The sequence below is a fragment of the Lethenteron reissneri genome, chromosome 24, assembly GCF_015708825.2.
Source record: "Lethenteron reissneri isolate LAM-NWPU_2019-01 chromosome 24, ASM1570882v1, whole genome shotgun sequence".
In the NCBI taxonomy this organism is placed as follows: domain Eukaryota; kingdom Metazoa; phylum Chordata; class Hyperoartia; order Petromyzontiformes; family Petromyzontidae; genus Lethenteron; species Lethenteron reissneri.
The window spans coordinates 19,257,830-19,271,288 of record NC_083802.1 but is presented as its reverse complement, the minus strand read 5'-3'; the positions used below and the strand labels follow the sequence as shown (position 1 = coordinate 19,271,288).

Below are 13,459 nucleotides of genomic sequence, written 5' to 3'. Positions count from 1 at the left end.
TGCTACTACTGCTGATGATGATGATTACTTTGCTGATGCTACTACTGCTGATGATGCTGATTACTTTGCTGATGCTACTGCTGCTGACGATTCTGATTACTTTGCTGATGCTACTACTGCTGATGCCGCCGATGACTTTGCTGATGCTACTACTGCTGATGATGCTGATTACTTTGCTGATGCTACTACTGCTGATGATGCTGATTACTTTGCTGATGCTACTACTGCTGATGATGCTGATTACTTTGCTGATGCTACTGCTGCTGACGATTCTGATTACTTTGCTGATGCTACTACTGCTGATGATGCTGATTACTTTGCTGATGCTACTACTGCTGATGATTCTGATTACTTTGCTGATGCTACTACTGCTGACGATTCTGATTACTTTGCTGATGCTACTACTGCTGATGATGCTGATTACTTTGCTGATGCTACTACTGCTGATGATGCTGATTACTTTGCTGATGCTACTACTGCTGGTGATGCTGATTACTTTGCTGATGCTCCTACTGATGATGCTGATTACTTTGCTGATGATGCTGATGACTTTGCTGATTCTGTCGCCAACTGCCGATGCAACTAACGAATGGCTGCGGTGGTTAAAAGTCAGTTTAAAGTCATACTAATTTGGATCCTGTTCATTGGCGGATTTTAGTCAGTTGTGGAAATTCCACATTTCTATGACAGGTGCGGGGGGGGGGGTAGTATTTCCCTAGGACCGCCACTGTTACTGATCAGAGTAAAGTTATAGAGTAAGTGATTTCCTACTCAAAGGAGAGTAGCGATTAATGTTACATGTGAATTAATGTGATAACAATAGGTGCCAGCAAGAACGAGAGAGGCTTCGTGTTCTAAGCCAGATAATAACAGTACATGCAGTGCTATTACACGGAGCATGAATAAATGCAATCGTACATGCACGCTCTGATGAGTATGGCGACGTGAAATAATACATACAGCAAGAATACACGCAACGATAATACATGCAGAACGTATACGTACGGTAATAATGCATGCATGCATGTCACGCAGTGATTGGTAAGTAAAGTAAAATAATACTAACAACAATAGCATGTGCAAAAATACATGCAGCATTGCTGCAACTCAGCAATCATGCACGTAGCAAACATACGTGCACCTCAATTGCATGCAACAATGACACGTGCATGCACACGCGGTGGTGAGTCAGGCTGCGTGAAATAACACGTGCAACAACGATAGGCACAGGAATTATGCGCGCAGGGATATAATACATGCTGCATTAATACATGCGGCATTAATACATGCGGCATCAATACAGCCGGGAATAAGACGTGCAATAATAATAATAGTAGTAGCACGAGTATCAATAATATACGCGCAGTGATGATGCGTGAGGGCTGCGGGCCGCACGTGAGGAGGATGGATCGAGGGGGGGGGGGCAGACGAGGAGCCACTCGACGCTGCGCTGAGCTCTGCACCCCCAGCGGCTCTGGACCAATACCGTGGTCTGCTAGTGTTTGGAAACACGTGCGTGTGTGCGCGTGTGTTTGTGTGTGCGTGTGTGTGGGTGTGTGCGCGTGTGTTTGTGTGCGCGTGTGTAGTGTAGCGGTTAGCGCGCTGCACTACGAACTTGGCGACCCGGGTTCGATTCCCGCTCAAGGCAAACACCAGTGACGATTATCTGAACCGGTCCTGGGCCTCCCCTAGGTCGACTCAGCCTCAAATGAGTACCTGGTGCGGTGTGTAAACATCGCCGCTAGGGAGACAAAGGCGGTCGGGCGTGGTGCTGGCCACCCACCCCCCTCGTGTACCGTTCCGGCCTTCATAGGTGCTCGCTAACAGCACTTGCCCCTACAGTCTGTTAAGGCTATACGGGGGATCTTTGTGTGCGTGTGTGCGTGTGCGTGTGGGTGTGCGCGTGTGCGTGCGTGCGTGCGTGTGTGCGTGCGTGTGTGCGCGTGTGTGTGCGCGCGTGTGTGTGTGCGTGTGTGTGCGTGTTCGTGTGTGTGCGTGTGTGTGTGTGTGTTTGTGTGTTTGTGTGTGCGTATGTGCGTGTGCGCGTGTGCGTGTGTGCGTGGCAATCGAACTCGGTTCGCCGGGTTCGTAGCACAGCGCGCTAACCACTACACCACCGCTCCCCACTACAACAAACGCGTAGACACACATATGAGCGTTTATATAATGAATACGGCGTTTGCACACACAAAGACAAAGACCCCCCGTTTAGCCTTACCAGACTGTTTGGGAAAGTGCTGTTAACGAGCAGCACCTGTGAAGGTTGGCACAGGCAAACGAGGTGGTGTGTGGCCAACACCACGCCCGCCGGCCTTTGTCTCCCCAGTGGCGATGTTTACACACTGCACCAGGTACTCATTTGCACACACACGCACGCACAAACACGCACACGCACGCGCACGTGTTCTGTGAGGGACCGGCACGGTCACGGAGAACGCACCACACGCGTGCGCTGCTGCTGCTGCTGCTGGTATATTGGATGGTGGTTGATTTGCAACGCTTTACGGTACAGGCGCCAGGGGTTAGGCGCGCGTTGCTGGAACGCATCAAACACGACGACAGCTGTAATGCGATTATCCCCATCCGTTTACGGAGTGAAACGCACGCTTTGTGAAACAACACGATGGGAAATATTTAGAAAAAAAAACAACGAAACTCAACACAACAAACAAAACGAACGGGGGGGGAGGGGGGGGCGGGGGGTCTCTCCACAAGAACTCCACCGCATCATTTTCCGAGAAAATGTTTCAATTTGTCCTGCGGAGCTCCGCGCCAGCATCACAGACAGCAGTTGAGACGCCGCGTCGATGACTGGAGACTTCCACCCCTCCCCTGCTCCCCCCCCCTACACAGCCCACGGAGTGAGAGCCACAGGGGGTCCACAGGGATTCTTCACTTGATTCTACAACAACAACAGCAACAACAACAACAACAGGTGTGGATGTGTGTGTGGGGGGAAGTGGTGGTGTAGCGGTTAGCGCGCTGTGCTACGAACCCGGCGACCCAAGATTCCCGCTGCACAGGCCAACACCAGTAATGATTATCTGAACTGGTCCTAGGCATCCCCTAGGTCGACTCAGTCTCAACTGAGTACCTGGCGCGGTGTGTAAACATCGCCACTGGGAAGGCAAAGGCGGTCGAGCGTGGTGCTGGCCACCCACCCCGTCGTGTGCCGTGCCGGTCTTCATAGGTGCTCGCTAACAGCACTTGCCCGACAGTCAGTTAAGGCTATACGGGGGTCTTTGTCTTTGCGCGTTATCGCGAGGTTGCAGTGGTGGTTGCAGTGGTGGTTGTGGTGGCACAGCAGGGGGCATAAGGTGGCGCATCTGCCAGTCATCTCAGTCAGTCAACCCATGGCAGCTGGATCTGTCCCGTGACCTCCTGTCAGCGAGCCCTTCGTCACTTCACGTGGCCTCAACATGCACATGGCCTGGCACGAGCGCCGTGGTGATGTCGCCGCCACTGAGTGGCGAGTGGCGGCTGCTGCTGTTGTTGTTGTTGGTGGTGGTGGTAGTGGTGGTGGTAATCATCGTTATTATTCAGAACGTGACGTCCAGTGATGGGTAATAGCCAAACATCCCCAATGCATGACAGCCACGATATTCCTTCTCGAGAGCGAGTGATGCTTTCCTGAATGAATTACGGTGCAATCAATACTGTTGTTGTTGTTGAAACAGTAATATGATGACAAACAATGACCATAGTATTAATAGTGCATTGACCTCGCCTACCGATGCAGGACCCTCCTGAAGATGCGAATTGAGATTTAGTGGATCAGTAACATCATCATGATCATCATGCGCCGTGATCTATCCGCTGCTGATAAAGCCCTCCGCAAGCCGCTGACGTCTATCACCCTCCTGCAATGTAACGGCGACATTGGCATGGAAGATGAAATGGCATTATAATTAATGTTGGTGTTACAAGATTGATATTCATGGTGAACAGTGATCGGTAAAGAGGTAAACATCTGAAGTATGACCCTCGTGAACACATCGTCTTGAGACCGAGTCTTTCCTGGGTAAAGGTCAGTGGTGCTATTGTTCTACGTGCTGATGTTGTTGATGTTGTTGATGTTGTTGATGTTGTTGATGTTGTTGATGTTGTTGTTGATGTTGTTGATGTTGTTGATGTTTAAACACAACACTTCATCGTCGTCATCATCATCATCGACACATCACCATCATCAAAACACAACGACATCATAGCACAGCACGACATCAGCATAATCGAAACACGACACTTCATTAATTATTTTAGTTATATTTATGTTGTCTGTTGACCAAGGAATGGCTCAATGAGTCTCATGAGGGTCCTGCCACGTGTCCCCGCTGGGAGTGATGATTGCGATTTATGTTCCTATTGAAACACTTCGTCATCATCATCATTGTCGTCGTCGTCATCAGATATTTACATACTCAATAATCAACTTTAAAACACAACATCATAATCGAAAGATCATCATCTTCATCAGTGGTTCTTAACCTTGACGACAGCCTTGCATCCCCTTTGGTTCTAAATCGTAACTATATATGATGTTAAAAAATACATCGGTTTCATTAAACAAAGTAGTTTGACTTACGAGCCCGTGCTTAATTTGTCTTTCGATTATTTACTTTCTCAAACAAATCTGACATTGTCTCGCACCGCCAGAATGGGCATCTCGCACCCCCAGTGCGTGCGTGCACCCCAGGTGAAGAAGAAGAAGACGAACCACTGATCTACATCATCATCGTAATCACCTTGGCTATTTAATTCGCTCCCTTCTTGGCGATGATGATGGTAATGATGATGGTGACGCGGTCACAATTTCGCCCACAAAATCAGACCGATAGGTTGTGGGGAGAAACATTCAACACCCGCACCCTCAGCGCCGCCAGGACCGCGTGGATCCTCACGGGAATTCTGTGCAGTCTGCTGATTTCACTTTGCGAGATCAACTTAACGCGTGCGTCTCACGGGTCTTGAGGCGAGCGCCGTGAGCGAGCGAACGAGCGAATGAGTGAGCGAGCGAACGAGAGAATGAGTGAGTGAGTGACGGAGTGAGTCGGCGAGTGAGTGAACAATCGAGCGAATTCGCGAGCGGGGCGGGCGAGCGAGTGAGTGAGCGAGCGAGTGACTGCGTGGCAAAGAGACGAAGCGAGCGAGCGAGCGAGCGGGGTAGTGAGCAAGCGGGCGAGGGTGGCGATAGCCGAGTCGAGGTCGCGAACGTCTTCCGCTCCGACATTCGCAGAAGTCGTCGTCGCGCCCCGAGGCAGCGCCTGAAATATTGAACGAGCGCCGTGCATAATTCACGCGGTGTCAGCCCGCGTGTTCCGCCACGTCGAGGTTAATCTGACCCGGTCCTCCGTGGTGACGGGAGAAGCGCCGTTAGTCTCCGCCGTCTCCTCGGCGCGTCTCGACTACGGAAGAGGGGTGGGAGTTTGGGGTGCGAGATGGCCATCACGGGCGGGTGGGGTGGTGGGGGCAACGGTGGGTGGGTTTAAACTGTCAATGAAGAAGGCTTAAACACACACACACATTAGCTATTTAGTTTTATTTTATTTCATAAATAAACACACGATCTGCTTTTGCCTCGCGGATTTAATTTCTCTCTAAATGCTTTCCGGGCCACTGGTATAGAACTGGAGATAGGGGACACGTGATGGCTAGCAGGCACGGCCTGCAACAGCGAAATGTCTACTGGATATGGTGAGCGTGCCGGTCACGCGATGTGTTGCACGCATTCTGTCAGAGAAGCCTCGCTGCGTCTGAGCGACATTGTTCAGGAAGGTCCTGGAAAATGTGGGGGTTACCCGCACAGTGCGAGTCCAACTTTCTCTCTCTCTACATCTACCCTCCTCTCCACCACGCTCGCCTCTCCCACTCACTTCGTTAACTCTCTCTCTCTCCGCCTCTGCCAAGTCCATCACCTCTCTCCCAATCACCACCAGCGATCGTTTTCTCTGCCACCATCTCGCTTCGCTCACCCGGGTCATCACGCGCTCACCACTCTCCCCCGTGCACTCGCTTATCTCTCTCCTGCATTGCCAACTATCTCGCTGCGTTCATCTCCCCTCACTCACCGCTCTCCCCCTTTCATCTCTCCCCGCGTCACCAACAGCTGCCTCTCGCTTCTTCCACCATCTCGCCCCTCACTCTATCACCCTCCCTCCCCTTCACCACCCCCACCACCTTTCTCTTCTTCCTTTGACCCCCCCCCCCACGCTATCTTCCGCACAGAAGCCAGCGGCTCTCCGCCCACTCCCCCCTCTCTTCCTTCGTCTGCGCCTCTCTCCCGCTCTCCTTATCTCTCCCTGACTCTCACTCTCGCCGTCCGAGTCTCCCCCCTCGCGTCCTCGGCATGCGGCTCACATCGCGATTTTATCGTCGGCGGGTTTTGCTCTGAGCGATCCCCCCCTCTGTTCTCCCTCCACCCCCCCCCCCCCCTCCTCTAGCCCCCACCGCCCCTCACTCAATATCCGCCTCCAGACGCCCCGGGTTTCTGCTGCCCAAAGATAACTGCGGGCATCCGGGAAAAGTCACCACCGCCACTACTACCACAACAACTCACACACACACACGCAGCATCACCCCAACAAAAACAACAACAACAACCACCACAATTCACAACACGTGCGCGTCCAGCCTCATCCCTGCACGCGAGCCTCTTGCCATAATAGGCTCTCACGCGCGTATAAGTAAAGGACACACACGTGTGTGTGTAAAGGTCATGTGTGGTGGAGCGGTGGTGCAGCAGTTAGCGCACTGCGCAATGAACCCTGGCCACTTGACTTCGATTTCAGCCACGGCTAACACCAGTGGCAAGTCATATCCGGGCTTCCCCTCTTCACCAATACCAAAGCTGATCAGCGGTGTTTTAAGTACAAAGACAAAGATCTCCCGCATAGCATTAAATACTCTGTTGGGGCAAGTGCTGTTAGCAAGCCACCTAATGAAGGCCGGCACGGCGCACAATGGACTGTGATTGTCAACACCACGCCCGGCCGCCTTTGTCTCCCTAGTGCTCATGTTTACACACCCACACCACATACTCATTTAAGGCTGAGTCGACGTAAGGGAGACCCAGAAGCGGTTTAAAATGTTTCGCTACTTCTGTTGGTTCATAACGCAGTGCGCTAACCACTAAGCCACCGCTCTCCGCACACGTAGTTATTGACGGGTGAGTCTGTGCATTTAAGCATTGTATGTGCATGCATGTTAAGAATTACTGTGTGTATACCCTACAGAATTGTGTGTATGCTTATTACCGCATTCTCTGCATATGAGACGCACTCTCTCCCCCGGCATGTCAAAGCGAAGATTGTGATGTGTCTATTACTCTGGTGTGTGTGTGTGCTGGATATAAACGGAGAGCAGTAGTGTAGCGGTTAGAGCGCTTCACTACGAAACTGGCTATCCGAGTTCGATTCCCGCTCGCGGCCAACATCAGTGACGGTTATCTGAACCGGTCCTTGGCCTCCCCTAGGTCGACTCAGCCTCAAATTAGTACCTGGTGCGGTGCATAAAACATCGCCACTGGGGGAGACAAAGGCGGCCGGGCGTGGTGCTGGCCACCCACCCCCTCGTGTGCCGTATCGATCTGCATAGGTGCTCTCTAACAGCACTTGCCCCAACAGTCTGGTAAAGCTATACGGGGATCTTTGTTTTTATTGCTGTATATAAAACAAAATTTGCATAACTTATTGACAACCGTACACACGTTTAGGAGGAGCGTCTTACTCTATGCGGTGTCTTATAATCCAGATAATAGTTTACATACGTGTGTTGAATGTGTGTAAGCTAATGCACTATATATTTACGTGTGCGTATGATTGTTTAAATTTACACACGCGATAATTAAATATGAGCGTGTGTGTGTGTTTAATCACACACACACACTCGCTCTATAATTGAGTGTGTGTGGTGATTACGCGATGTTTGTGTGGTGTAAGAACGCACGCACCCTCTAATTCAGAATCAAAAATCTGTATTTCATGTGTATATGTGCGCGCGCGCGTCTACGTACACAACATAATGATCTAATTGCGCCGCTGTTGTGAGATTTGAGACCACTCATTCTGACGTCTCTCTTTCTCTGACTTGAGCAACGCAATTAGCCTTGAAATGTTGAATCTTTGCTGTTCGAAAGAAGGCCTAACCTCCCCCGCCCCCTCCCCTCCACCACCCCACCCTGCCCCCCACCCTGCCCCCCACCCTGCCCCCCACCTTCACTTAACTCCCCCGGCCCCCCCCCAGCCAATAATGGGTGGGGGGAGGGTGTTGCTCATCTCCACCATCATCGTCACTCGTGGTCAATCCACTGCTGGATGAAGGATTGTCGATAGTCAATTATAATACTTAATAATAATTCACGATGTAGAACGATTTTTGTTCCTGGGTAGTAAGTGTTATTTTCTAATTGCTTATGCCTCAAAAGCATAGAAAATGGCTATTATTACACACAAACTTTGCTTTTGTGACCAGAACTTTACGTGAACGAAAAACACAAATGCACACCACGTTTTATCTTTGAAAATAGGTCAATTTCAAAATATCATTGTCCTGGTCACAAAAGCAAAGTTTGTGGAGAATAATAACCACTTTCTGTACTTTTGGGGCATAAGCAAAGAAGAAATAAGACTTACTACCCAGGAATAAAATAATAATATTGTTTTGTTACACATGGTTATATAATGTCATTCAAGGGATTGTATTCATGAGGTCGTGTGAGTGTTTGTGTGTGTGTGTGTCGGGGAGTGGAGCGGACCAGCGTTTGATCCGCGCTCACGGCCAACGCCAGTGACGATTATCTGAACCGGTTCTCGGGACCTCCCCTAGGTCGTCGCAGCCTCAAATGAGTGTCTGGTGCGATGTGTGACCATCGCCACTCGGAAGACAAAGACGGCCGGGCGTGGTGCTGACCATCAACGCTCTCGTGTGCGGTGCAGGCCCACATAAGTGCTGCTCGTTAACAACACTTTCCCCAAAAGTCTTCTCAGGCTATGCCGGGGGTCTTCGGTTCACTATGCTTGAGTAATTGCTCCAACTTCATGAATGGGAGATTAAAGACAACCCACGGTTGGTGAGCTTGTGGTCCTGAAACCCAAACTATGGAGCATATCGTAACCCCATAGAGACAACGTAGAGCTCGAGAGAGACTCGCAGATGCGCATACAGACACCAGACAAGCCACAGTCGGGGGAGGGTGGCCATGCAACACAAAGTACGGGCCGCTGTAGTCTGCGCTCTTTCAACGGAACAGCAACATCACACGAACTCTCTCTCTCTCGCCACTGAAGCCCTCTGGCGAGCAGCAGACCTCGACATTGGCACGGAGTTCCCGAAGAACACATTGTTGCTGCTGCTGCCATCATTGTGCAAGACGAGCATTGCCCCAAGGGTCCATATTCGCCCATGGTTTGTGGCGAGGCTGGTGTGGGAGCGGGATGGGGAGGGGGGGTCTGTGCGCGTTCATTGACCATCTCCTCATCATTCTCTGGCAGCTGCACACAGCCACGCCGTTTAATTCGCCTTCAGTGTGACGGGTGCGACGCGCGGCGGGCGCTTATCCGACTCGAGTGGAGAGATAACTCGCGCGGGGGTCATTAGCCGCGACGGGAGAGGGAGGGGGGCAGGAGGGGGGGGCACCGACGAGCTAGGAGACGAGGCGCAATTATTTGGGGGAGCAGACGGTGGGTTCGGAGGTTAGAAGGGACCTGCTTTTGGCACGGTTGGCTGCGTGCAGTGTGAAAGAGGTTTAACATACGCACACACAAGGGAGGGAGGATGTGGGGGAGGGTGCAGGTAAGATGGGGAATTAAGTCATGAGCATTGGGGAGAAAGGGGAAGATGTGGGATTAATTATTCAATTGGTGTATTGTTGAATTTGGCAGGTGAGGATAGAGGGGGCTGTAGGGAGGGATGCTGCTCACAGGGGGGGGGGGGGGTAGAGTGGGTGTTCATGTGGTGGTCACCAAGGGGGGGGGGTAGAGTCGTTGTTCATGTGGTGGTCACCAACACGCTCTGGGTCAGCTATGAAAACCAAATTCAAGGTAGGCACGAGAGCCCCCCTCGCTGTTTAGAGAGGGGGATGGGGAGAGCGGGGAGAAGGGGTTCTCACCACTGGGAAGACAAAGGCGGCCTGGCGAGGTTTTAGCCACCCACCCCGTCGTGTGCCGTGCCGACCTTCAGAGGTGCTTGCTAACAGCACTTGCTCCAAAAGTCTCTTTCAGGCTATACGGGGGATCTTTGTACGTTTCTGCAAGATCATGACTCTTCCTCGAAGGCCATGTACGTTCGCGGAAGGTCGCGTTCGACAGCGTGTCGTGAATGTCCCTGCATGGTAACGAATATCGCCAGGTCACATGTGTGGGTAACCCCGTAAGGTCGCGCATTGACCCCAGAGCGTTGTGAGGTCACTCTTGTAAATACGACTCTACCCCGGCTCTCCTAATTACGCGACGTGACCCTGCAACTCGAGCTCACTCTCTGTCTCACTCTCTGTCTCACTCTGTCTCTCTCTGTCTCGTTGCCAGCTCGCCATGCCGCGTCTCCGCGTCCTGCAGCCGCCACCGCCGCTGCTGCTGCTGCTGTTGTTCGGCATCGTGAGCCTCGCGCGAACCACGTGGAGCCTGGACCCTGAAGACCCCAACGTGTGCAGCCACTGGGAGAGGTCAGAAGGCGCGGGGAGTGGGGGCGGGGCGCAGGGGGTGGGTGGGGTGGGGGTCTCGGTTGGTGGTGAGGGTAAAATGTCCGGTCCAGGTTTAACAGGAATGTCAATCGCGACTGGATTTTTTTTTTTTGCTAAATTGATGAATTCATCGCGGAGTGCAGTGCGCTTTGTGAAAAGTTGGTAAGACCTTTTCTCATTGAGCCCTCTTAAGACTTCGTTTTCTCCCCACGCATCTCAGCTCTGCAGGATTCCACACCTCCTCCGCCTGCGCGACATTTCCCGCATCTGCTGTTTCCTTGGCCCGGCTGCCACTCACGCCGCTCATCCCCCTCTGCTGCCCGCTCAGTGTCTGGAGCTCCACCGCCTCCAGCCCACCGTGCTGTCGACCCCCTGGCCCTGATCAATATCCAGGCTCAAGAAGCCACCTCTTCTCCTCTGCCTGCGTCTCTTTCTCTCCCCAGTTTCCCACCCGTTTCTGTAAAGCGACGATGGTGATGATGATTGTAACTAACATATATAGATGTTGATGATTGGCTGCGATTGATGGTAATGATGATAAGGACAGGTTTTTTTTTTTCAAAACACCCGGACACACTCCGATCACTGCGGCTCACCGAAAGCTGCGGTTAGACCACGAGCGAGGGCGAGCGGGGTGGTGGGGTTCTGTCCATGGTCACGCTCCCCCCACTCCCCCCCCCACCTCCCCCCCCCCCCACCTCCCCCCACTTCCCCCCCCCACCTCCCCCACTTCACCCCCCCACTCCCCCCCCCCCACCACACCATTCGAAATTCACGAACCTTTATTTATGTATCCAGGAGAGCCACACCGAGTCGTATGGCTCCTTTTAGACGGGTCCTCCTACTGCGTTAGGACGTTTTAGTTAAGACGTGTGTTCAGCCAATTCATGAGTTCATTTGATTTGTTACACGGATGATGGACCCGTTTAGCCAGTTGCCCCACTATTTTACACGGCAGATCCGTGGTGAGTGTTTATTAGCACTGCTACACACGTGACAGGAAAACCGGAGCAGCGCGGCTTGCATTGGGGGCAAGCTGCACACTCTGGCCCCGTACAGATGGGAAACCGATGGCGATTAGTCCACTTGGCGAGCCAGGGCCTGGCGTGCGTGTGTGTACTACACGCACGCAGTATGTGTGTAGCACACACACACACACGCAGTATGTGTGTAGTGCACACACGCAGTATGTGTGTACAACACACACGCAGTATGTGTGTACTACACACATACTGCGTGTGTAGCGCACACACGCAGTATGTGTGTAGCACATACACGCAGTATGTGTGTACAACACACACGCAGTATGTGTGTACTACACACATACTGCGTGTGTAGCGCACACACGCAGTATGTGTGTAGCACACACGCAGTATGTGTGTAGTGCACACACACACACACGCAGTATGTGTGTAGTGCACACACGCAGTATGTGTGTAGTGCACACACACAGTATGTGTGTAGTGCACACACACAGTATGTGTGTAGTACACACACACAGTATGTGTGTAGTGCACACACGCAGTATGTGTGTAGTGCACACACGCAGTATGTGTGTAGTACACACACACAGTATGTGTGTAGTACACACACACAGTATGTGTGTAGTACACACACGCAGTATGTGTGTAGTGCACACACGCAGTATGTGTGTAGTGCACACACACAGTATGTGTGTAGTGCACACACACAGTATGTGTGTAGTGCACACACACAGTATGTGTGTAGTGCACACACACAGTATGTGTGTAGTACACACACACAGTATGTGTGTACTACACACACGCAGTATGTGTGTAGTGCACACACGCAGTATGTGTGTAGTGCACACACGCAGTATGTGTGTAGTGCACACACACAGTATGTGTGTAGTGCACACACACAGTATGTGTGTACTACACACACGCAGTATGTGTGTAGTGCACACACGCAGTATGTGTGTAGTGCACACACACAGTATGTGTGTAGTGCACACACACAGTATGTGTGTACTACACACACGCAGTATGTGTGTAGTGCACACACGCAGTATGTGTGTAGTGCACACACGCAGTATGTGTGTAGTGCACACACGCAGTATGTGTGTAGTGCACACACGCAGTATGTGTGTAGTGCACACACGCAGTATGTGTGTAGTGCACACACGCAGTATGTGTGTAGTGCACACACGCAGTATGTGTGTAGTGCACACACACACGCAGTATGTGTGTAGTGCACACACGCAGTATGTGTGTAGTGCACACACACACGCAGTATGTGTGTAGTGCACACACGCAGTATGTGTGTAGAACACACACGCAGTATGTGTGTAGTGCACACACACAGTATGTGTGTAGAACACACACGCAGTATGTGTGTAGCGCACACACGCAGTATGTGTGTAGAACACACACGCAGTATGTGTGTAGAACACACACGCAGTATGTGTGTAGTGCACACACGCAGTATGTGTGTAGTGCACACACGCAGTATGTGTGTAGTGCACACACACACGCAGTATGTGTGTAGTGCACACACACAGTATGTGTGTAGTGCACACACGCAGTATGTGTGTAGTGCACACACGCAGTATGTGTGTAGTGCACACACGCAGTATGTGTGTAGTGCACACACGCAGTATGTGTGTAGTGCACACACACAGTATGTGTGTAGTGCACACACACAGTATGTGTGTAGTGCACACACACAGTATGTGTGTAGTGCACACACGCAGTATGTGTGTAGTGCACACACGCAGTATGTGTGTAGTGCACACACGCAGTATGTGTGTAGTGCACACACGCAGTA

General features: G+C 51.7%; 1 protein-coding gene across 1 annotated transcript in view; it reads left to right on the top strand.

Moving 5' to 3' along the window:
* The window catches only part of LOC133346752 (multiple epidermal growth factor-like domains protein 11), a 104,913-nt gene that overhangs the window by 14,272 nt on the left and 77,182 nt on the right, over positions 1 to 13,459 (top strand). Inside the window, 1 exon segment of the mRNA XM_061558603.1 lies at positions 10,518 to 10,654. Coding sequence (XP_061414587.1) covers positions 10,524 to 10,654 — 131 coding nt within the window. The 5' untranslated portion in view covers positions 10,518 to 10,523.